The following is a 25,340-nucleotide window of genomic DNA, read 5'->3' as shown; positions in this document are numbered from 1 at the left end:
TGGCACTGTTTATAGGGTCCAGCAGAAGGCAAATCAAAGTTTCTCTAGAGGAGGGGAAATATACCTTGGGCTCTGGACAACCCTACAAATAATTCAGTGACAACAACCAGGAAGCAGGCACAGATATAACCAAGCACATAAAGAAAGAAAACAACATGAACAATAACAAGTAGAAACATTCCTCACACACTTAAGCTACTGGAATTACTGGACACGTAAAAATAATGCTTATCTGTTTAAACAAATATATGATCTGCTGCCGAAACAAAACAAAAAACCCCTCAAATATGATAAAAATCTTTCTGTAAACATTAGCAAATTGAAAAGAAAAGGTGTACTATATCATGATCAAATGAGGTTTATCCTCGGAAGGGAAGGTTGATTCAAAAATCAATCAACCTAAATCACCATTTCTACAGAATGAAGAAGAAAACACATAATCATTTCAAAAGAAACAGAAAAGGCATTTGACAAAATGCAACGCCCACTTGTGATAAAAAAAAACTCTCAGCAAGGAAAACGTCCTCAACCTGATTTTAAAAAATCTATAAAAAACTCACAGCTGGGACGCCTGGGTGGCTCAGTTGGTTAAGCAGCTGCCTTCGGCTCAGGTCATGATCCCAGCGTCCTGGGATCGAGTCCCACATCGGGCTCCTTGCTTGTCAGGGAGCCTGCTTCTCCCTCTGCCTCTGCCTGCCATTCTGTCTGCCTGTGCTTGCTCTCTCCCTCTCTCTCTCTGACAAATAAATAAATAAAATCTTTAAAAAAAAAAAAAAAAAACTCACAGCTAATAACATACTCAATTGTAAAATACTCAATGCCTTTCCACTAAAGTGGGAACAAAGATAATTGTTCTTAGCACTTTTATTCCAATGTTCTACTGGAGGGCTTACCCAGTGCAATAAGGCAAGAAAAATAATTTAAAAACATAAAGGTTGGAAAAGAAGAAGTAAAATTGTCTTTATTCACAGAAGACATGATCATTTATGTAGAAAAGCCTAAGGAATCTATTTAACAAAATCAATTATTCTATATATGAACTGAAAATGGAATTTTTTAAATATCACATGCTGAAACTCAGAAAACATAAAATAGTTACAGATAAATATAACAAAACATGCTATACTACTCGATATGCTGAAAACTACAGAATATTGTTTTATAAATGTTTAAAACCTAGAAAACTGGAAAGACAAACCTTATTTATGAACTAGATAAGCCAACATTTTCAAAATGTCATTTTTCCTCAAATTGATCTGTTTATTCAAGTTCAATCAAAAGCCCAGTAGGTTTTTTGCACAAAATTACAAACTAATTAAAAAGCTTATGTGGAAATGCTAGTCTTAGAGGCCCAAAATAAATTGTATAAAGAATAACAAAGTTGAAAGATTTATCATACCAGATTTAAGACTTAGAGTAATCAAGACAGTATGGTATTGGCATAAGGATATAAACAATCATCTGCAGATGGACATGGATGGATTCTAGAAATGAACTTACACATTTATGAGCAACTGATTTTTTTTTTTAAGATTTTATTTATTTATTTGACAGAGAGAGATCACAAGCAGGCAGAGAGGCAGGCAGAGAGAGAGGAGGAAGCAGGCTCCCTGCTAAGCAGAAAGCCCGATACGGGGCTCGATCCCAGGACTCTGAGATCATGACCTGAGCCGAAGGCAGCGGCTTAACCCACTGAGCCACCCAGGTGCCCCGAGCAACTGATTTTTAAGAAAGAGTTCAAAACCATTCAATAGTAAAGACTCTTTTCTAGGGTGCCTGGGTGGCTCAGTTGATTGAGCAACTGCCTTCAGCACAGGTCATGATTCTGGAGCCCTAGGATGGAGTCTCACACCGGGCTCCCTGCTCAACAGGGAGTACGCTTCTCCCTCTGACCTTCTCCCCTCTCATGCTCTCTCTCTCTCTCTCTCTCACACACACACACATAAATAAATAAAACCGGAGCACCTGGGTGGCTCAGTGGGTTAAGCCTCTGCCTTCAGCTCAGGTCATGATCTCAGGGTCCTGGCATCAAGCCCCACGTCGGGCTCTCTGCTCAGCAGGGAGCCTGCTTCCCCGCTCTTTCTCTGCCTGCCTGTCTGCCTACTTGTGATCTCTCTCTCTGTGTCAAATAAATAAATAAAATCTTTAAAAAATAAAAATAAAAATAAATAAATAAAACCTTAAAAAAAAAAGTCTTTTCTACAAATGATGCTGTAACAATATATCTGTATGGGAGAAAAAAAAAATCTCAACCCCTGAAACATATCTGAGCCATTGCAGCATAATATGATTACTTTACTTCTCTTGTACAGCTTTGTGTTTCCCCTAGAGTTAACTGTCTGATTAGATCTGTATATGTTTCTTACTAATTCAACCACCAAATCTCCTCCAAATGTTGAAATGACCTCACAACACAATTCTTGAACTTTGTACATTCTGTTCTTCAGCCCACCCATAAGACTGCTCATCTGCAAGATCTCTAATCTGCTCTTTAAAATATATTCCTTCTACAACATAGATATGCCACTCTCTTTTATTTGAGAAGCGCCAATGACACTTTTAAATGTTTCTTTCTGTTTGCTTACTTCTGTTAGGTTCTTTTATTTACTGATTTTTGGTACTGATGCTGGTATTCCTGAAATGTCTGCTAATTCTTTGTTCTTAACACGTTTTACATGAAAGAACTCTGTCAACTAGTCTATAAATGCTATTTCTGTCTACTGCAGGATGCTCTTTTGTGACTGCAAAGAGGACAAACTGGTGGACAGAGTGTAACAATAATTCATGTTCTGAGCATAGGAGGTCTTAGTTCCTCCAGGGTATCTCCACCCAACTTAAGGCTCTGACCCAAATTTATAACCAGTGTTTCAGCTAGAGAGCATCTGTCTCTGCTACATGGCATAAAAGTTAGGCTGGATCCATATCCTGTTCCAATGCAACAGTGAAGCAACCACACTGATATTTTCCTTAGGATCTTAAAAGCACCACTACTCTTCTCTCAGCATCCTTATCCTGAGCATGTTTAAGCTAACACTTCTTTCCTAAAATTGATCCCAATGGCCTACTGCCTTTCCGATTCTTCATACTTGCTTGTCTTCCCAGAAAAGCACACTTTTATTGATAACCAGATCTGCTAAAATTATTTTGCTTTATCCTTAAAATTTTTCTACTTTTTTTCTCTACTTCCTAAGAATTTAAGGTGATTCTAGGTAATCCCCTAAAAGTGAAGTGAATTTTTTTGCCATTTCCCCAAATAACTGATTTTTCTCTAATGACTATTTAGTAAGTCGTCTTTTTATTAAGATTCCTCTTCATAGCACACAAAAAGAAAAAAAGAGATAAACTTATTAAGTAAAACAACTTCGCAAGCCTTATAGTTTCGGGCTATAATGAGAATTACCACTTTCAACAAAATAGTTCAATATAATTGTCTTCTTATGGAATGGCCAGGAGCCAATTTTTAAAATACGACTGAATGCTCCAAATCCACTAACATAAACTGATTACAAATTTTGACCAAAGCTAATATTAAGATTTTCATTTAGTTTTCATTCACATTCCTAAAATACATTAATACCAAAACTATATACATTAATCTTATAAAAAGATAATATATATACATTATAAGTATCTATTACATGTTATATATACTACATATACTGTACATAAACTCAACACTTAAGTAGATCTAACCTTTTTTCATTCATGTAATATATATTACATGCCCACTAGATTAAAAAAAACAACTGGATAATGCATTGCCTTCTAAGATATAATCTCTCTGATGAGGAAATTGAGAGATGAAATTTAAATATTCTAGGTATCTAAAACACATTCCTGCTTTCTCAAAATCTGTAGTAATGAACATAAGAGCTCTTTGAAATGGGTCAACAGAAAAGCTTAAACCATACCAAGAGACACTGAAAACCAAAGACCAAAAAAAAAAAAAAAAGGTATTTGCATTAACCTCTGGATCACAAAGTCCTTCAAAATACAAATGCAGCAATCCTACTCACTCTATTAAGTCACTCACTAGATTGTAACTGTTGGGCCTGCTTATTTAAACAGGACCCAGGAATATTAAAAATCATAGAACTATTTAGAGTTAGAAAAGACTCAAAAGATTTATATTTGAATCCCAAACCTACTACCCACTAGCTGATGCCTGTAGTTAAGTTACTTGAAAGGCCTAGTTTCATGTACACTGGGGATAGCATTACAGCCTAGAGTTGTAAAGACTCAACAAATGAGTACCTATTATCTTCTGAAACAGGATTTCTGTCATTTTAACCCATGACCTCTCTTAATAAATGTCAAAACTTTTTTCCTATTTTGTACTAAAAATTAAAGTCAATATCCTCCCAGCTGAATGTGTTTTTCCAAATTCACACTATCCTATCTAAATCCACTGTCTCTCCGCTCATAATTCTCTTATATATCCAGCACCACTGATCCTGCGAATCTCTCCAGATAAGAAAGCTATAGGTCAACTAGAGAGGTTATATGACTTTACCAAGGTCATACAGTATCTTTCTACTTCATTATTATCTTAAAAATGCGACACATGAAATCACCTGAAGTTTGTAGATTCTTTTAAATCTACTTACTTGTATGTTTGGGACCAAAAAAACCGTATACAAAGTTATTCTAGAGTATTTACCTTTCTACACGCAGGACAAAGCCCATTTTCATCAGTGCGAATTCGATGCCAACAAAATCGGCAAATCTGATAGCCACAGGTGCAAGGAAAAAAGTTGATATCATCTATCTCCAAGGGCTCCATGCAAAGAGGACATTCCACAGGGTCTTCCTTCGCATCAGGACTGCGAGACATCTTCACGTTTATTAAACAGCAGCAAAAGTTTATAATAACTTAAGGGAGAAGGAAGTTCAGCACTGAGAACTAAACTGTAGAACTTCAAAGACCTGCATGAGAAGAAACAAAGTATACTATTTACTACTGGGAAAAAAATGGCATTTCAACCATCAGGAACCATACTGACAAAAAATTTGTAAAATATTTAATACTAACCTAGTACTTAATCATAGCACATTTTAGGAGAATAAATAATATACAAATTTTACATGGGTACAAGAATAGACAAACTATTAAAGAACCTAAATACTCTAGAAACAGAACCATGAATTTATGAGGTTTTAATATTTAGTAACAGTGACATTTACAAATCAATATGGTAAGCATAGACCAGTTTATAAGCAATAATAAAATTCTGGTCTACCTACTTTAAAGATAGATCTGCATAGAAAGATATGGTCAACTTAGTAATGTGGAAAGAAGAAAAACACAAAATTAAAGGCAAGCAGCAGAGTAAAGGATATATTCACTATAATGAAGAGTTAGGGTCGAGTATACAAACAAATCTCACAAAGCAACTTTAAAAAGGCAATTAAGTCAAAATGAGAACAGAAGACAATGAGTAACTCACAGAATTACAAATAATTACAACACATGAAAAGGTGATCAACCTCTTTGGTCAGTAAACAGGGAGAGAGCATCTGTCCCCCATTAGCCTATCAAAGAAGTTAGTCTCCCCAGAAAGTAAAGATTATCACTGATCTAGTTCCTCTTTCAGAGAAAATAAGAGCACAAAAAATATCTTGCCTTAAGTTGCCTGGCTCTTAAATGGTACAGCCTGGATTCATTCCAGCAAGTCTTAGCCCCTGAATCTGTGCTGTTAACCATGCCTTTATACCACCTTAGAATCTATCCCACATAAATACTCACACCTGTGCACCAGGTCCTTTGCTCTGTTTGGCAGCACTGTTCCCAGAGTATAAAACTGCAAAGTCACTATCCATCAGTTGGGAAATCATTAAATAAATAATGATACAGCCATAAACTGGATGTCTTGAATCAGAAGATGTCTATTATACAGTTGTCAGGTTTTTGGTTTTGGTTTTGTTTTAAAGCAAGCTGGAGGGGCACCTGGGGCACTTAAGTCGGTTAAGCATCTGATTCTTGATTTTGGCTCAGGTTGTGATCTCCAGGTCCACAACGAGCTCCCCACTCACTGCGGAGTCAGCTTCGCCCTCTCCCTCTGCTCCTCCCTCTTCATCCCCCATCGCTTGCACTCTCTTTCAAGTAAATAAATAAAAATCTTAAAACTAGATTAAAAATAAATAAATAAATAAATCAAGCTGAGGATGCCTGGGTGGCTCAGTCGGTTAAACATCTCCCTTTAAGTCAGGTCATGATCCCAGGATTCTGGGATCGAGTCCCACATCAGGCTCCCTACTCAGTGTGGACAAATAAATACATAAATAAATCTTTAGAAATAAATAAATCAAGCTGGAGACCAACACAATTACTTCCACATAAATATCTAAACCCTGTATGTATATATATTTGATTTGTTTCTCTAAGAAAATAAAGCACATAAAAGGTTACACATCAAAACGTTACCTTATCAAAAAAGACAAAATGGAGGTAAGCAGATTTTACTTTTGAAATTAATTTTATTTTCAAAATTTTATTTTAGAAAAATCTGTATTTTATCTGATTTGTTACAAAATATTCTTTTTGTATTTAAAATGGCAAACCTTATGAATTATTTTCATCTTTTGAAAAATTAAGTTAAATCTTTCTTTTTTTAAGATTTTATTTATTTATTATGTCAGAGAGAGAAAAAGAAAGAGAGCACAAGCAGTGGGAAAAAAAGGCAGAGAGAGAAGCAGGCACCCCACTGAGTAAGGAGCCCAATGTGGGACTCAATCCCAGTACCCTGGGATCATGACCTGAGTCAAAGGCAGATGCTTAACCAATTGAACCACCTAGCCATCCCATAAATCTGCTTTTAATAATTAGAAGAAAAAGAAAATATCTTCCTATGACTCTATAATTATTTCAAAATAAATTTTTTTAAAGACATGGTATATATATATTATATACCATGGTACATAATAGTATATAATAAAATTTTTTAAAGACATGGTATATATATTCAGGAATCCTGGTTTGCAGACTCAATTTTGCTACTATCAGTTTCTTCATATATTAAAATTAGAGCTGATTTCTAATAGCTCCTCCAACTTGAATATCCCAAACTATACCTGCAGAAAAAGCAAACTCAAACATAATTTCCAACAACAGGAAACTAATTGAGAGGTGCTATCTACACTTCCAATATACTTTTGATTACATGATGTTATCTCCACAATAGCTTGCTTGAGTTTTAGTGAGGCTATTTATGGGATGCTGGAAGGTAAACAGCTGGGACTTAGGAACTGAAAAGCTTTCCAAAAACTAAATTACCATAAACAAAAGATGACATATAGAAGTCTTGCTTTTTGATTGCTTGTTTAAAAAAAAAAAAAAAAAGAAAAACTTTTTAAAAGATTTTATTTATTTGAGAGAGAGAGAAACCACAAGCAGAGAAGAGAGAGGGGCAGAGGGAGAAGGGAAAGGAGAAGAAGACTCTCTGCTGAGCAGGGAGCCAAACATGGGGCCTGGAGATCATGACCCAAGCCAAAGGCAGATGTTTAACTGACCAAGCCACACAGGCACCCCTAGGAAAATCTTTTTTTTTTTTTTTTAAGATTTTATTTATTTATTTGACAGAGATCACAAGTAGGCAGAGAAGCAGGCAGAGAGAGGGGGGAAGCAGGCTCCCCGCTGAGCAGAGAGCCCGACGTGGGGCTCGATCCCAGGACCCTGGGATCATGACCTGAGCCGAAGGCAGAGGCTTTAACCCCCCAAGCCACCCAGGCGCCCTAGGAAAATCTTTTAAAAGGTCTGCAAGAGTATGCATTTTCCAGTTTAGAGGGAGTAAAAGGAACAAGAGCAAGAAATCCCTTAAGGTGGTTAATACAAGTGCAAGTGCACTCTGTACACTTCTAGTACCATGGAGAGACGCCATGCAAGCCTGTTGCCAACGGGAATCATAGAACTGGTAAAATGTAGGAGGGAATTTTACCTTGTATTCCAGTGTGGTAGAACACTGGAATACAAGGTAAAAGAGCTGATTTCTGCCTCATGCCTCCACTAAATAGCTACATAATCTTGGATAAGACAATCAAAAGCTCTAGGACTCAATTTATTCATCTGGAAACGCTAAGACATGCAAAATTAAATGAAAATTCAAATATAGAGGAATTTCCTTTATATAACACCACTAAATCAAGCTTTAAAATAAGCTTTGAAATAAACTCTCTTCTCCAAATACCTTAGCCCAAATTTTCATTTAAGGAAGAATAATTTTATTTCATAAATATTAGTATTTATATTAAAACTGTATATTGTATAAATTATATATTTATATTTGTAGTATATTAAAATAAAAATAAAACAAAATGAGTTAAAACAGTAAGATTTATAAAGGTATAAGACATAGAAAGGAAAGATGTTTTTAAATGAAAAAGGAAAGTAAAGTCAATGACTTTCTGGAGGAGGTGTGGGGGGGCGTCTTAGGACAGAAGTGATTAGTTCTTGATTCAGTAATTAATTTTGAAAAAGAGTTCATTTTCACATACACTATCTAATCCTCACAGTGACTTGGTAAGAACACATTATATCCTTTATAAAAGGTGAAAGTGAGGCCACATGGGAAACTCTTAAGGGTTAAAACACACAAATCAGAAGACCACCAGCTTCAGAACCCATCCCCCTTTCCAGCATGATAAGACAGAAATAATCATTACTGAAGTTGCAGCTGCATATCTTTGTGTATGAAATGCCTATTTCCAAAAAGTGAAAATGGTATTATTTTCTCAACAGTCAATAATACAGAAAATCTCTACCTCATTACCCAAGATCTTATTCTCTATATCAACTGCAACTAATATCACAACATAGTATAAATTCTGACATAAATATAATGCTCCTGGAACACCAAAGAGTAGTGAAGTACACAAAATTAAAATTCTGTACTTGGGGTGCCTAGGTGGTTCAGTGGGTTAAAGCCTCTGCCTCCGGCTCAGGTCATGATCTCAGGGACCTGGGATCGAGCCCCACATCGGGCTCTCTGCTCAGCAGGGAGCCTGCATCCCCCTCTCTGCCTGCCTCTCTGCCTGCTTGTGATCTCTGTCTGTCAAATAAATAAATAAAATCTTTTTTTAAAAAATCCTGTACTCAAAACCATGCTCAAAAATCACTCATAAAGTGCTACATACATGGTTTTGCGCTTAGGACACTGCTGAAAATATTTGTATAAAAATATACTGTAGGGGCGCCTGGGTGGTTCAGTGGGTTAAAGCCTCTGCCTTCGGCTCAGGTCATGGTTCCAGGGTCCTGGGATAGAGCCCCACATCAGGCTCTCTACTCAGTGGGGAGCCTGCTTCCTCCTCTCTCTCTCTCTCCTGCCCCTCTGCCTACTTGAGATCTCTGTCAAATAAATAAATAAAATCTTAAAAAAAAAAAAATATATATATATATATATATACTGTAAAATGTGAAGTACTGCAGCCACTGTGGAGAACAGTTTGGTGGTTCCTCAAAAAGTTAAATACAGAATTAGCATTATGATCCACTTCTGGATATATACCCCAAAAACTGAAAGCAGGGACTTGAAGAGATACTTGTACAGCAATGTTCACAGCAGTATTATTCACAACAGCTGAAGATGGAAAGAACCCAAGTGTCCATTAACAAATGAATGGAAAATGTAGTGTACACATAGATAATATCTGGCCATAAAAAGAGTAAAATTCTAATACACGCCACAATGTGGATGAACCTTGAAAACACTGCACTAAGTGAAATAAGCCAGTCACAAAAAGACAAGTATTATATGACCCCACTGACATGAGGTATCTAGAATAGGCAAATTCACTGACATAGAAGAGTAGAGGTTACCAGGGGGTTGGGGAGAGGGAGAATGGCGAGTTACTGCTTAATAAATACAGAGTTTCTGGTTGGGATGATAAAAAAGGTTTTAGAAACAGAAAGTGGTATAGTTAGACAATACTGTGAATGTTCTTAATGCCACTGAACTATACACTTCAAAATACTTAAAATGACAAAGTTTAGGATACATTTTATTTAAAAAATCAATAAAAGAAAAATATACACTAGACACAGTTAAATTGGGGTATAAACAGCACTTCTGAGAAAACTTTTTAAGTATTTGGTTCCTTAGTCATTAATCCTTTAATTTTTTGCCAATCTCATAGCTGATTTTGTCATAAGGTAAATGTGTATATGATGTAACTCCACTGCATTGCAAATTATACTCCTGGATATACTACATAACCAAAATACACTGTAACAACACGTAATAGAGAGCTGTTTATAGATATGAAATACACACACACACACACACACACACACACACACATACACACAGGCTTTGAAAAAGCATCCAGAACAGCATCTTAAGTGTCCATAAAAAACATATACTCGACATATATACATAGAACTATAAACTAACATTTTTTAAAACCTTTAAGTATAATTCCACACCACTTACAGCTTACTTAATCACTGTTTTATAACTATAAAATTCTTATTTAACAACCAGTCCAGTCTCACTAGAGTGGAAATTTTAGTAGGAGAGCAGAGGAATTACCTGGTATATAACCTTTATGATGGTGTACCAAGCAGCTACAACATGGCCTGTGGCAAATAGCAAGTACTCACTTAGTTGATGAATGAATAATAATAAAAAATGGGAACACATTATTTGTTATATGTCATTTATGACTGACAACCCTCTTCAAAAACAGGAAACAACACTCTAAGTTATCCACAGTTTCTGTATCAGGCACCTATTTCACAAAGCATGTTACTTATATAATAAACTACACAAAAGCAAAAAGAGACTGAACACTAGCTATGGACAATTTGCTAAATAAAAAAGCAAGGTAAGGGGCGCCTGGGTGGCTCAATGGGTTAAAGCTTCTGCCTTCAGCTCAGGTCATGATCTCAGGGGTCCTGGGATCGAGCTCTGCATTCGGGCTTTCTGCTCAGCAGGGAGCCTGCTTCTCCCTCTCCCTCTGCCTGCCTCTCTACCTAACTTGTGATCTCTGTCTCTGTAAAAAAAAAAACAAAAAAAACTTCAAAAAAAAAAAGGCAAGGTAAGCTGATTGCCTAAATATCAACAACAATACTTCACCATTTTATTTATTTTTTTTAAGATTTTATTTATTTATTTGACAGAGAGATCACAAGAAGGCAGAGAGGCAGGCAGAGAGAGAGGAGGAAACAGGCTCCCTGCTGAGCAGAGAGCCCAACACGGGGCCAGATCCCAGGACCCCGAGACCATGACCCGAGCTGAAGGCAGAGGCTTAACCCACGGAGCCACCCAGGTGCCCGAATACTTCACCATTTTAAATTCAGTACCAAAGTATCAGTATACATATATTATGAATATACATATACTCAAGATTGTCTGTTTTTACCTTTAGGAACAGGAGGAAAGCTTATTTATGTTTTAGAAAAATACCTACCTAAGAATTTAAAGTCTCCTTCATAAAGGTTAAGATTCATTATACATAAAAGAATCAATTACATGGGAATGCTTTCAACCTCTCCACCAATGTGCTCCTCATTTAGTAAATTATTTTACTTGCAGAAGATATAAATCAAAATCAGCACCCAAGTGATCTCAAACACACTGTAACATGTCCCCTAAGCATTTGCTAAAGAAGAAGAGGTAGATAAGGGTAGGAGAAGATAAACAGAATCTTTTTCCAGTAGAAATTAACTCTTAGGAGGGAAGACACTGTCTTATTTATTAGCATATCCAAAAACCTCAGAACAGCTGGTATCATGAAACTATTTGTAAGTGGAAGGAGATCAACAAAGAAGGGATGGATGGATGGATGGATGGATGGATGGATGGATGGATGGGAGGATGGATGGGAAAGGGAAGGGAAGTGAAGGGAATGGAAGAGAAGTATCTATTTATTCATCCATAAATGTGTAGGCACCTATTAGAAGAGACAATGAACAAAACTGCCAGTCTTTTGAAGTCCATATGCAGCAAAATCATATTAGACATAATAACAGACTTTGCTGAACACCTCACTGAAAAAGCAAGGTTTTTCTTTTTTTAATTCACTTATGATGCAATATTCAATACTAAAAAAATGTAATTTGCTAATTTGGATGCATTCATTTGCAGGTAGAGGAATATGATCATTGATTTTGGGAGAGTTGTTATTAAAATTACCACCAATTTATCAGCTGAAGAAATCAAAGACAGACAAGATGACAAATCATTTAAATCAAAGCAATACGAAAATGCAATCTTTGCATACAAATATATTTCTAAAAATCTAACAATATGAAAATTAAAATGTATTTAAAAACTGATCACTTATGTGTAATATCAATTTATTTTTTTTGCTCAATTTTTTTTTAAAGATTTTATTTATTTATTTGACTGACAGAGATCACAAGCTGGCAGAGAGGCAGGCAGAGAGAGAGAGAGGAGGAAGCAGGCTCCCCGCTGAGCAGAGAGCCCGATGCGGGGCTCGATCCCAGGACCCTGAGATCATGACCTGAGCCGAAGGCAGAGGCTTTAACCCACTGAGCCACCCAGGCGTCCCTGTAATATCAATTTAAAGGAAAAAAATGATTTGCTACAAGTTTCTGTCCTGTAAAAAAAAAGTTTCCATACACATTTAAAATGATTCAAGTAAGAAAGATCTAACTTAAACCATTTGGGTGTAGACTTCTACCACTACTTAAAGTGGGCAGAACTTAACAATGACTAGTCTTTTAAAGAGGGAAGTTTAAAAAACAAAGGGTAAAAAAGCACATTTAGGCTCTCTTATCAAGAAAGCCAACTCGTTCTAACTGTATCCAGTACATCATAACACTAATTCCTTCTCCTCAAAAAGGTTCTCACTTTATTAGAAAAGTTTGATAGCTGACCAATGTACTTTCTGCATTCCAACAGTTCTTTTTTATCTTAATTTACTGAGCGATTCAATAAATAGTTATTCAGCTCTTCTTGTGTTTCAAATTCTAGTCTATGTTTTTGGGATACATTAGCGACCCCAATAAGCAAAAATGACCCTAAGGTATGAGGCAAATGAAGAAACATTTTCTCAAGAAAATCTGAAACTCAGGAAAAACAGCAAGACTATGTAGTATCTGAACCAAAACCTATTTACTTCCTCTCTTTCCTTCCTCCTTCCAGCTAAGGAAGGCTGAAACTTCAGACTGGTGTAGCCAGGAACAAAGAGTGCCCTCTCACCACAGCTACCAGTCCAAGAGCAATCTCCCAGGAGGGGCAGGACGTCAGCGTTTCTCATTCTGCTCAAAGCTGCCTGATGCTAAAGCTAAATTCCAGGCAAGTGCAGGTAAGGGCCTCTCTCTTCCACTTAACTGCTACTCACAGGAAAGCGGTCGTATGTTGCTGCTGTAGGCTGCAGGCTGAAAATACTAGGACCCAGACTGTCCTTCACCCAGCTACTTTGGAAAGCAGAAGTCCCACACCAAGACAGGCAAGACTAGGTGACCTGAGACTACCACCATATACGCTTCCGAGAAGTGCTCAGATCCTACTGGGGATGACACACAGAAAGAAGAGCACATCACTGTCTCTACTACGCAATTCCACAGCCAAAGATTTTGCCAGAAAGATGAAGCAGGCCTTAAAACCAATAACCCTTGAATTTCTTCCAAGGAGACTGTTCCAATCCAACACTGTTCCAATGCTGACTTTGTCTACAACAGAGTGTGAAGTTCAAGCCTAAGGGCCATCTCAAAACCTAGGGCATTGTAGTGAAGGGCAAACAGGAGGAGATTCAGATACAGGCTAACCTGTAAACCAGCTGGGTTGAACCCTCCTGGGGTCAGAACAAATTTCAAGCTCTGACCCAAGAACTATCCCTTCAAGTGAGCTCCAATTTTTTGGATCAAGCTGAGAAACAACTCATGTCCTAAGGCATTGTTGAAAACAATGGAGCAGGCAGGCGGCAATTAATGGAGCTTAACATCTGGGTGTAGTCAAGGAAAGAGGCAGTGAAAGGGAGCCCTGTGAAAAATTCCTGGATGAATGTGGGCATATCCAAATCTGCACCCCCTAGGAACAACACCAGATGCTTAACATGCCAAGAGAGAAAGAGAAGTCACTAAAATAATCCACCCAGTAACTAAACAAATAAGCAAGTAACAATCAGAAGCCCTGAGAAGGGCACGGGAGACCAGTATCAAGAGCTGCTACGATATTATAGCAGATGTCCAGCTTCCAACCAGAAATTACAAGCCATACAAAGAAATAGGAAAGTTTAACCCATACAGAAGGAAAAAAAGCAGGCAAAAGAAACTGCCTGTGTGAGCCACCAGAAGTCAGATTTAACAAAGACTTCAAAGAGTCATTTGCATATATTCAAAGAACTAAAGAAAACCATAATTAAAATAGTAAAGGACTATATGATGACATCATATCAAACAGAGTGTCAATAGAGAGATAAGTATTATTAAAAATAAACAATGAAATTCTGGAGTTCAAAAGTACAATAACTGAAATTAAATAGTCATTAGAGGGGCTCAACAGTGCATTTCAATTGGCAGAAGAATAAGATGGCAAAATCAAAGACAGATTAATAAAGATTAAAGATTATGCAATCCAAGGAACAGCAAGGGAAAAGAAAAAAGAAAACAGAACAGACCCTCAGAGAAAAGTAAAATACCATTAAGTGCATCAACATACTCACACCAGGTACAAAAGGAGAGAAAAGGATAAGAAAAAAAATATTTGCAGAAATAATGGCCATATGGAAATGAACTAGAGTGGGGCATCTGGGTGGCTCAGTCAGTTAAGCACCTGCCTTTAGCTCAAGTCACCAGCTCAGGATCCTGGGATCGAACCCCACATCGTGTTTCCTGCTCAGTGGGGAGCCTGCTTCTGCTACTCCTCTACTGCTGCTCTCTTTCTCTCTCAAATAAAATCTTTAAAAAAAAAAGAAAAGAAAATGAACTACACAAGACAGATGAATCTCACAAACTAATGTTGAGCAAAGGAAGCAAGACGAATATAACTACGGTCATATACATTTCAACAAACAAAAGAAAATATATTTTAGGGATGCACATAAGGTAATAAAAGTCAGAATATAAGTGCCTCTGAATGGAAGGGAGATGGTTATGAATGGGAAGAGATGTATCTGGAATGGGGAAAGGGTGGGTAACTCTGAGGCTACTTGGAATACTCTATTTTTGATCCAGGTTATAAAGATGTTTGCTTTATAATTAAACTGTGCATGTTTTATATGTTTCTCTATATTCCTCAATTTTTTCAGTCTTAAAAGAAAAATGTAACAGCTGCAGATTCCACAATGGTTAAAAATAATCCACAGACCCAGAGAGCACAATATATCTAAGTAAGATCAACAAATGGACAACCAGCTACAAGACAGCAAAACTGCAGAACATCAACGCCAACAAGAATCTTAAAAGCAGACTTTTAAAAAGGACCTCTCACCCAATGGAATGATAATTAGAATTAGAGCTGACTTCTCAACAGCAACAACTGAAGTTAGAAGAGACATACATATTGAAAGAAAATTATTACCAACCTACAACTGTGTTCCTGAGGAGAATAACCCTCAAGAATGAGAGTAAAATCATAAAACATTTTTTGAGATAATCACATGGACTCGATACTAGAGGGTATTACAGAAGTACTGTGAGTTAAGTATAGTAGTAGTATTACGTTTATTTTTTTTTAAAGCTCTTCTACGGGAGATCCACTCTGAAGTATTTACAGACTTCATGATATAGTATTTCAGCAGGAAAGAAGAAACAGAATGGCGAAGAGATGAAAGTAGAACAGTAAAATGTCTGTAAGTGCAGAAACTGTACAACAGAAGTAACTGGGTTTCATTACACTATTGGTCGACTTTCACGTATGCTTACAAATTTCCATGATAAAGCACTAAAAAGAATTGATAAAATAATGAGGCTAAATTAAAAACTAAAACAAATAAATGAAAATAGAAACAGTTTACCAGTAAAAGACATCCACTAAAGGAACTTGTGAAGATGTTCTTCAGGAAGAAGGAAAATGATCTTACAAGGCCAGTCAGAAATTAAAGAGGGGATGGTGAGAAAATATAGTAAAAATGTATGCATATTAAATCATGTACTTCTATACAGAACAGTATCATTTGTTGGATTTAACAAGGATAAAATAAAATATTAAGCAATAACAACATGTCAGTTAGGAGAAGAGTGATGTGAGATAAGCTCCTATAAGATCCAACTTTAAGAGGACTATGAACAGTAAAATTTCAAGGGTAACCACATATTCTCTATGATCTACTAATCCCACCTCCCTGTATCTTCCACACAGAAAGAGCTGCACATATACTAAGGCATACACAAACACTTCCAGCACTTTTTCATAATAGCAAAAAATGGGAAACCTAAATGTCCATCAATACCATATGACAAGATTACAGTAAACCAATAAAAACACTATACAACAATTTAAAAGACTAAAGTAGATCTACACATACAAACATACTGAATGCAAAAATTTAAACTGCAGGTACTGTACAACTTTTTTACATTATAAAATCACAGAAAAAATTACATACAAGCTGGTAATAGTAACTACATCTATAGAAACAACGAAAGAAATGGGATGGATTGGAAACAAGCCTTGTGTATGAGTCTTATAAAAAGACTATATTAATGCATTTCTTACATAATAATACATTAATTTTAAAAGTAACTTCAAAGTTATTAAATTTTGAATCCTTTAAATGCAAAGATCACATCTGTTGTGTTCAACACTGTGCCACAGGCAAATGTATAACAAATTATAGGTTCCCACAAGGAGCAGGGGGTTACATAGAATGACTGAAAGTGAAAATGCCGAAATAGCAGGGTAACTATGTTTGGTTTCCTCTCTTCCTCCTACTTTCCAATTTTTAGAAAATAAACATTTACATTTATAAAGGGAAAAACTATTTTAAATTAAAAATTAAGTGTATCTGACAAAAAGACACAAAGTGATGAGATGAAAAACTTTTAAATGTGTAATTAGAGAATCAGCATCAACATGCTTCCTATTAGCTTAATGTTCTCTCAGAAGAAAGCTAGGAGTTAAAAAAAAATTAAAGGCTAAGCCTGATGAAAGTGTTATTAATAAGATAAAATCAAATCTGCATAAAATCAAAGCAGAGACTAATTAGTGTGCTAATTAGTTCTCTACCATACTCACACAGGTTGTCAACAAAAGGAGTTGCCTATACCAGTACATTTTCCATTCAGAAAAACAAAACAAAACAAAAACACCCCACAAAAAATCCCCAGATCTATTTGTGGGGGACAGCACCTGGTAGAAGGGTATGTCTATTTTAAAGTCCTTAAGGACTGACCCAAAGAACTGTTTGAAAAAAAATGAAATCAAAGCATCAAAAATTCAAAACCCTCCTGGTCACTCTGAACATATATTAGTCCTTTTAGAGACGTGTCTGTACATCAGTTTATAGCACACCAGGAGAAACAGGTAAGAAAAAAATCAGTCTAGCAAAAACACTAAACTGAAGTACAAGAGCCATTCTTATCCTCTCAGTATTAAAAGACAAACAAAAATGTTTATTAGCACAGTTAAGTGGAACCTCTTCTTAAGTCATATTTATATGTCACCCAGTCATTTAGATTCTAACACCTCCTAAATTCTGATCCCAGGTCGCATGCTGCATGTTCCTCTTCCACCAAGAGATCAGTTCCAATTCATCCACCCCAAATTCTTTCATCTTGCCACCATTTTGGTCTTTCCTCTTCACGGCAAACAATGACTAATGAGGAAGCTCATCCTTTCAATTTTTTGGCTGGGTTGGACACACTCCAATGTGCTAGTTTTATTAATCTTTAAATTGTATAAAGGTATAATCTATACACATACTTTAAAAACAGTTAAAAAGTAAAAGTTCATGATCAATGAGTGAGGCAATTTATAAAGAATATATTTTTTAGGGGCGCCTGGGTGGCTCAGTGGGTTAAAGCCTCTGCCTTCAGCTCAGGTCATGATCCCAGGGTCCTGGGATCGAGCTCTCTGCTCAGTGGAGAGCCTGCTTCCACCTCTCTCTCTCCGCCTGCCTCTCTGCCTGTCAAATAAATAAACAATAATCTTAAAAAAAAAAAATTAAATATGCTAAGTAAAAATATACTTAAAATATTTTAAAAAATAAGTTTTTAAAAAAAGAATATATTTTATTAAAAATTATATTCATTTCTTGTACCCAAAATGATCTATTTAAGTAATTATACATTTCAAATAGTACCATGGAATTTAAGCTTATAGTTTAAAAAAAAATGACTAAAAACATTATGTGCACCTAATTCTGAGGCAATGGGAGATATTTACCTAATGGTGGAATAAAAAATATACTAACTCGTCCATACCACTGCCATCTTACAAATTAAAAGCCCCAGAGGCGCCTGTGTGGCTCAGTTGGTTAAGCATCCAACTGTTATTTTGGCTCAGGTCATGATCTCAGCTCAGGGTTGTGAGAGTCAGCCCAAGTGGGGCTCCCCACTCAGCGGGGAATCTGTTTGAGATTCTCTCCCTTCTCCCTCTGTCCCACTCCCTCATCTCTAGAAATAAATAAATCAATCTTTAAAATCTTTAAAAAAAAAAAAAAAGAAAGAAAGAAAGAAAGAAAGAACCTAAAAGCCCCATTTAAAAAAATCTAACACTCACGGGGTGCCTGGGTGGCTCAGTGGGTTAAAGCCTCTGCCTTCGGCTGGGGTCATGGTCCCAGTGTCCTGGGATCGAGCCCCACATCGGGCTCTCTGCTCAGCAGGGAGCCTGCTTCCTCCTCTCTCTCTCTGCCTGCCTCTCTGCCTACTTGTGATCTCTCTCTGTCAAATAAAAAAAAAAAAATTTTTTTTTAAAAAAATCTAACACTCACTAAAAGAAAAGAGGCTCCAAATACTTTCTGTGAAGGGCTGAATACTATTTTATTCTTCATGGGCCATACAAACCTACAATCACTCAACTCTGTTGCTCAAGTACAAAGACAGCTGCAGACAACACATAAAGAATTGAGTGTAGGGGTGCCTGGGTGGCTCAGTTGGTTAAGCAACTGCCTTTGGCTCGGGTCATGATCCCAGGGTCCTGGGATCGAGCCCCGTGTCAGGCTCCTTACTCAGCAGAGAGCCTGCTTCTTCCTCTCCCTCTGCCTGCTACTCAACCTGCTTGTGCGCTCGTTCTCTCTCTCTCGCTCTCTCTCTCTGTCAAATGAGTAAATAAAAATTTAAAAAAAAAGGAAAGAGTGTGGCTGCATTCCCATAAAAATTATTTATGGACACTGAAATTTTAATTTCACTTAATTTTCCCATATCACAAAATACTACTCTTTTGACTATTTTTTCAAACACTTGAAAATGTAAAAACCACTCCCTTGGGCCTTAGCAAAACAAGCAGCAGGGACCCCTGATCCAAACCTACAGGGAAACCTCACAAATCCGAGCATGAGCCTAAGTCTTGGAAATCTCTCCAATCTATTTCTCTTAACCTTCTTTCTGAGGCAATCTTTTTTAGTATTATATTAAACATACGGTTTCTCACCACTCCAAGCATTTACTTTATCAGACCCCAAAGTAATTTGGAGATATAGCCTTGCTTCCCAATTAGATAAAATTCAGAAAACAAATACAGTAACTGAGAAACACTGACATGAAATATTTACCTATCATACACACCTACATTAAAACCAAGACCATTCTGAGTAATACATTAAAGCATTAAGTAAAACTGTCCTGAATGATGTTAATCAATAGTTACAAAACGTTTAGAAAAAGTCTCCAATGTTGGGAGCCTCAGAAAGTTCAAAATAATCAAAGTCTTTGTATACAAAATACAAGAGTGAGAAAATTACCTACAAGTTTAAAATTGGGTGCAGTTTTGTATTTCATAGAAGGAAGAAATTCAGATGAAGATGCAAAAAGGAATAATGAAAGTAAAATATGAGTACTAAAAAATGCAAAAGCAAAAAAAGTAAAGACATGGAGAGGGATAAAATAATTATTAGAGTCTAAGTTAAGTTTTGACAAGAAAGGAAAACAGCTAAAGGTAAACTAATGACTGGTATCACAAGGGAAGCAGCTGGGTTTTAACTGAAGAGAAAACAGCTTATGTGAAAAATGGTGGTGAGAAATTAAAGGAGAAAGGGGGAATAAAAGAGCAAATAACCAAAAACAGCTTATGTGAAAAATGGTGGTGAGAGATTAAAGGAGAAAGGGGGAATAAAAGAGCAAATAACCAAAATTTAAAAAATTAAAATTAAGGGACACCTGGGAGGCTCAGTCAGTTAAGTTCCTGGCTTGGGCTCAGGTAATGCTCCCAAGGTCCTGGGATGAGTCCCACATTGGGCTCCTTGCTGAGCCTGCTTCTCTCTCTGCCTGCCACTCCTCCTGCTTGTGTACTCACTCACTTTCTCTCTGACAAATAAATAAAATCTTTAAAATAAAACAAAACAACATTAAAATTAAGTCACCATTTAGTTATCTAGTTATAATCCCCCTCCCCACCCCAGAGTATGGGATTTTTTTGCAATATAGCTATAGTCTTTTTATATGAAGTATGCAACCATTAGTTATTATAAGAACTACAGTATCTATTAATGGGAGCAAAGTTTAAGAATCAGACTGTTGGTACTGACAATATACATGTATAACAGCATGTGATAGATACATGTAAACAATGTTAGTATACTTACACATGTAAAAGTGTCTAAACTTTGACAGTGGCTATAACTTCAGCAGTTACCATTTCACCAATTTCCTGGAACTAGGCAAATTATGGTAAACTGTAACAACTCCAATGCTTCTAGAAGCTTTAATGCACAAAACAGGAATTTTTTAAATGAGATAATCCTGTGTTAAAGCAACAGGCATGTATAAAAATACATTAACCAAGCAGCAATCTACATCAAACAAAGAACCATGGAAGAACTAGCTAGCCTAAAGTGTTTCTGAGTTAACAACCCAGACTACAACCTATTAGGTGAAAAGATCCGCTTAACTAGCAAAATTAGATATCTAAGACTATGTCTCCCAAAGACTATTTAATAAATAAATTAGCCTTACAGGAAGGAACAAGGATAAGTATAAAGTGCTTTGTACTTTGTAGGTGCTTAATAATTATACAGAAGGATGAGGGAGAAAAATAGGGAGGCAAAGAGGGGGAAAACACAAAACATCACAAACTTAATAGCAAAATCTGAGATAGGAAACCTATAGATCATTCCCATGAAAACAAATACAAAAATCCTAAATATCAGCAAAACCACATCAACAATATTAAACTAAGTAGCATTTTTCCAGAAGTGCAAGGACATCATAATAGGAAATTATTTATCACTTCAAAAGATCAAAAGAAAAAAACTGTCCATCTCAAGAAATGCTAAAAAATCATTTAATAAAATCCAATTATCTTGTCCTTATAAAAAAATCTCTTAATAAACTAGGAAAAGAAAATTATCTTACAACAATAATGGATACCTACTCCAATACATTCTAATGATGAGACATTAATGGGATTTCCACTAAAATCAGGAATAATATAGAATGCTATCATTATATCAACATTATTCCAGAATGTTAGACAACATTTTTAAGTCAGGCAACAGTATACATAAAGAGTTCAAAATAGACAATGTATAAAACAAACACAAATTACCAGTGTCATAATAAAAAGGGTAATTATAGATATTATAAATAGTAAAAAGCATAAAAGAGAACAAGAAGCAACTTCACGCCAATACATTTAACAATTAAAAGGAAATCCCCAGATTCAATAAAAACACAAGTTTTTTATTATTTTTTTAAAGATTATTTATTTACTTAAAGATTTTATTTATCTATCTCAGAGAGAGAGAGAGAGAGAGAGAGAGAGAGAGCGCACATGAGCTCCCTGCTGAGCAAGGAGCCTGATGCAGCACTCGATCCCAGAGCCCTGCGATCACAACCCGGGCAGAAGGCAGACGCTTAACTGACTAAACCACCCAGGTGTTCCAAAAGACACAAGTTCTTAAAACTAACCCAAGTATAGAAAATCTTGATTGTCCTCTAGATGTTAATGTAATTTATTTTTTAAAACCTTTCCAGAGGGGCGCCTGGGTGGCTCAGTGGGTTAAGCCGCTGCCTTCGGCTCAGGTCATGATCTCAGGGTCCTGGGATCAAGTCCCGCATCGGGCTCTCTGCTCAGCAGGAAGCCTGCTTCCCTCTCTCTCTCTCTCTCTCTGCCTGCCTATTTGTGATCTCTCTCTGTCAAATAAATAAATAAAATCTTTAAAAAAATAAATAAATAAAACCTTTCCAGAGGGCTCCATGGGTGAATTTTCCAGATATTCAAATAATACCAAACTTTGACAAACTCAGAGAAAACAGGAAAATGAAACACTTCCCAAGGCATTTTATAAGGCAGCTACATTGTTGGCATAACCTGACAAAACTATTATAAGAAAATTACTGAACCTGCATAGACATAAAAATCCTTTAAAAACTAACAAAATACAGCAAATATATTAAAAGAAATAATATCATGACTGTGATTATATCAGGAATGCAAAGTTGATTTAACAACATTAAAAAAAGTCAGTGGAATCCACTACACTAACAGAATAAAAAAGAATCCTGATCATCTCAAAAAACATGGAAAAAGCATCTGACAAAATTTAACATCTATTTATAATAAAAACTCCCAGCAAATTAGAAACAAAAGGAATTTTCCCCCAATCTGATAAAGAGTCTATAAAAAGCCCACAGCTAATATCATACCTACCGGTGAACTACTAAACACCTCCCCTGAAATCAAGAACAAGTCAAGACTATCTGCTTTCAACTTACCTATTCAACACTTTACTAGACATCCTAGTTGGTGCAGTATAACACAAGAAAAATAAAGATATAAAGATCGGAAAAGAGGGGCGCCTGGGTGGCTCAGTGGGTTAAAGCCTCTGCCTTCAGCTCAGGTCATGATCTCAGGGTCCTGGGATCAAGCCCCACATGGGGCTCTCTGCTCAGCAGGGAGCCTGCTTCCCCCCACTTCTCTGCCTGCCTTTCTGCCTACCTGTGATCTCTGTCTGTCAAATAAATAAATAAAATGTTAAAAAAAAAAAAAAAAGATAGGAAAAGTACTAAAACCAGTCCTTATTTACATATGACACAACTTCATACACAGAAATTCCAAAGGGGGGAAAACTACTAGAACTAGATAAATTTAGCAAGATCAATGCATACAGAAGCAACATGCGAAAAAACCACTGTATTTCTAAGTATTAGTAATATACAATGGAGACAGAAAGTAAAGCCACAATACCATTTGTAATAGCATCAAATAAAATACCAAATACCTAGAAATAAATTTAATAAGAGGATATGAGGTACATTTACATTAAATCACAGATTTTTGCAGAGAGAAATCAAAGAGATAAATGGAGAGATACACAATATTTATGAATGGAAAAACTTGGTATTTTTAAGATATCAGTTGCCCTCAAATTAACATACATTCAATGCAATCCAAATCCAAATCCAAATGGATTTTTTAACTTGAAATAAGCAAGGTGCTTCTAAAATTTATATGGAAATGTAAAGGACTCAGAATACAAAAGCATTCTTAAAAAACAAACCTGGAGAACTTACACAATAAAATTTCAAAGCTTACTATAAAATTACAGTAATTAAAACAGTGCTGGCATTTGTGGTACTTAATTTTTGGACAGACACCAATAAAATTCAATGAAGAAAGAGAGGTGAGGACACAGAGTACCTATGTTGAAAAAAAGTGAATCTACCTAATATACATAATTAATTCAGATCAATCACAGAGTTAAATTTGAGTGCCAAATTATATTCTGCTGACAAAGACTCATACCTCAAATACATGAAGAACCCTGGGGGAAAAAAAGGGACAAATAATTCAATTTAAAAAATAAATGAGAAAATATATAAAGCTTTCAGAATACTTAGAAGAATATCTGCATGACTTTGGCCAAGGGAAAAGATTTCTCAGCATATAAAAGAAAATAAGCACAAAATTAAAAATGGATAAAATGGACTTCATCAAGATTAAAGCCTTCTGCACATTAAACACCATTAATGAAATGAAAAGCTACATACTACAAGAAAACATTCACAAAATACATATCTGACAAAAAAATTCATATCCAAAATACATTAAAAAACCTCCTACAAATCAATAATAAAAGACGATACAATTTACACAAATAGCCAATAAGCACTTCATGTGTCTAACACTACTGGTCATCAGGGAAAAGCACATCAAAACTACACAGAAACATCACTACATGAGATAGCTACATGAGAATAGCTACAATCAATAAACCTAACAATTCCAAGTGAGGGAAGGAAGCAACTAGAACTGCCACATTTTGATTAGAGTGTAAGTGGGACAACTACTTTTGGAAACTAGCAGTTTCTAATAAAGTTATTCACATACCCTATAACCCAGAAATTCCTCTCCTAGATATATACCCAAGTGAAATGAGTGCATATGCCTACAAAAAGACTTCCACCAAAAAGGTCAACAGAAGCATTATTCATAACAGTCTCTTTCCTCTCCCAGCAAAAAAGTATTTTATTCAAATGTCCATCAATAGCAGAGTGGATAAATTCTGCTACGTTCACACAATGGAATACTACTTCACAATAGAAAAGAAACTGATATAAATAACTATTTTGATAAATCTGAAATATATTATTATGTTAAGAGCAAGGAGTCATACACAAAAAAGATTATATGAGTCCATTATGTAAAGTTTTAAATAAGCCAAGCTAATCAAAATTACAGACTGGTCACCTCCTAGGACAGGCTGTGGTACTAACTGGAAAGGGACACAAGTTTAAGCTATCTGAAGTGATAAAAATGTTCCATATCTTGATCTGGATTTTGGAGACAAGTATATATACATATGTAAAAGGTCAATATTCTACTTGATATCAATTACACTTCAATAACATACTGTGGAAAGTTTAAAAAAAAGGAAAGAAGATGAATGGGAAAAGAAATGGAAGGAAGAAATGACACTTTAAACTTCATGGTCTGGGGCACCTGGGTGGCTCAGTTGGTTAAGAATCCAACTCTTGATCTCAGCTCAAGTCTTGATCTCAGGGTCATGAATTCAAGCCCTGCACTGGGCTCCAGTGGAGCCTACTTAAAAAGCAAAAACAAACAAAAAAACTGTAACTGGAAGAGGAGTTTAACAGTTCTATTTTCTTTAATTTGTCCAAAGACTTTTAAATTTCAATAGCGTATCCATTCTTCTAATACAATTTTACATATTAATATATTACCTGTTTGTGACTTCAAACTCTGTTCAAATTTAATTTGTCCATAGCAAAAGGTCAATTATTTAACTTCACCATAAGACAATCAGCAATAACAAAAAAA

General features: G+C 35.9%; 1 protein-coding gene across 6 annotated transcripts in view; it reads right to left on the bottom strand.

The window, feature by feature from the left end:
* The window catches only part of LOC111152086 (CCR4-NOT transcription complex subunit 4), a 140,021-nt gene that overhangs the window by 74,761 nt on the left and 39,920 nt on the right, over positions 1 to 25,340 (bottom strand). For all 6 annotated transcript variants that reach the window (XM_022510390.1, XM_022510392.1, XM_022510391.1 and 3 more), the window contains exon 2: positions 4,661 to 4,926. In XM_022510390.1, the coding sequence (XP_022366098.1) occupies positions 4,661 to 4,834 (174 nt within the window). In that variant the 5' untranslated portion in view covers positions 4,835 to 4,926. The remainder of the gene's footprint in view (positions 1 to 4,660; positions 4,927 to 25,340) is intronic.

Source organism: Enhydra lutris, unplaced genomic scaffold (assembly GCF_002288905.1).
Source record: "Enhydra lutris kenyoni isolate GAN:26980312 unplaced genomic scaffold, ASM228890v2 scaffoldscaffold27, whole genome shotgun sequence".
In the NCBI taxonomy this organism is placed as follows: domain Eukaryota; kingdom Metazoa; phylum Chordata; class Mammalia; order Carnivora; family Mustelidae; genus Enhydra; species Enhydra lutris.
Note: the sequence above shows the minus strand (reverse complement) of the source record. Positions and strands in the feature narration are given on the sequence as shown.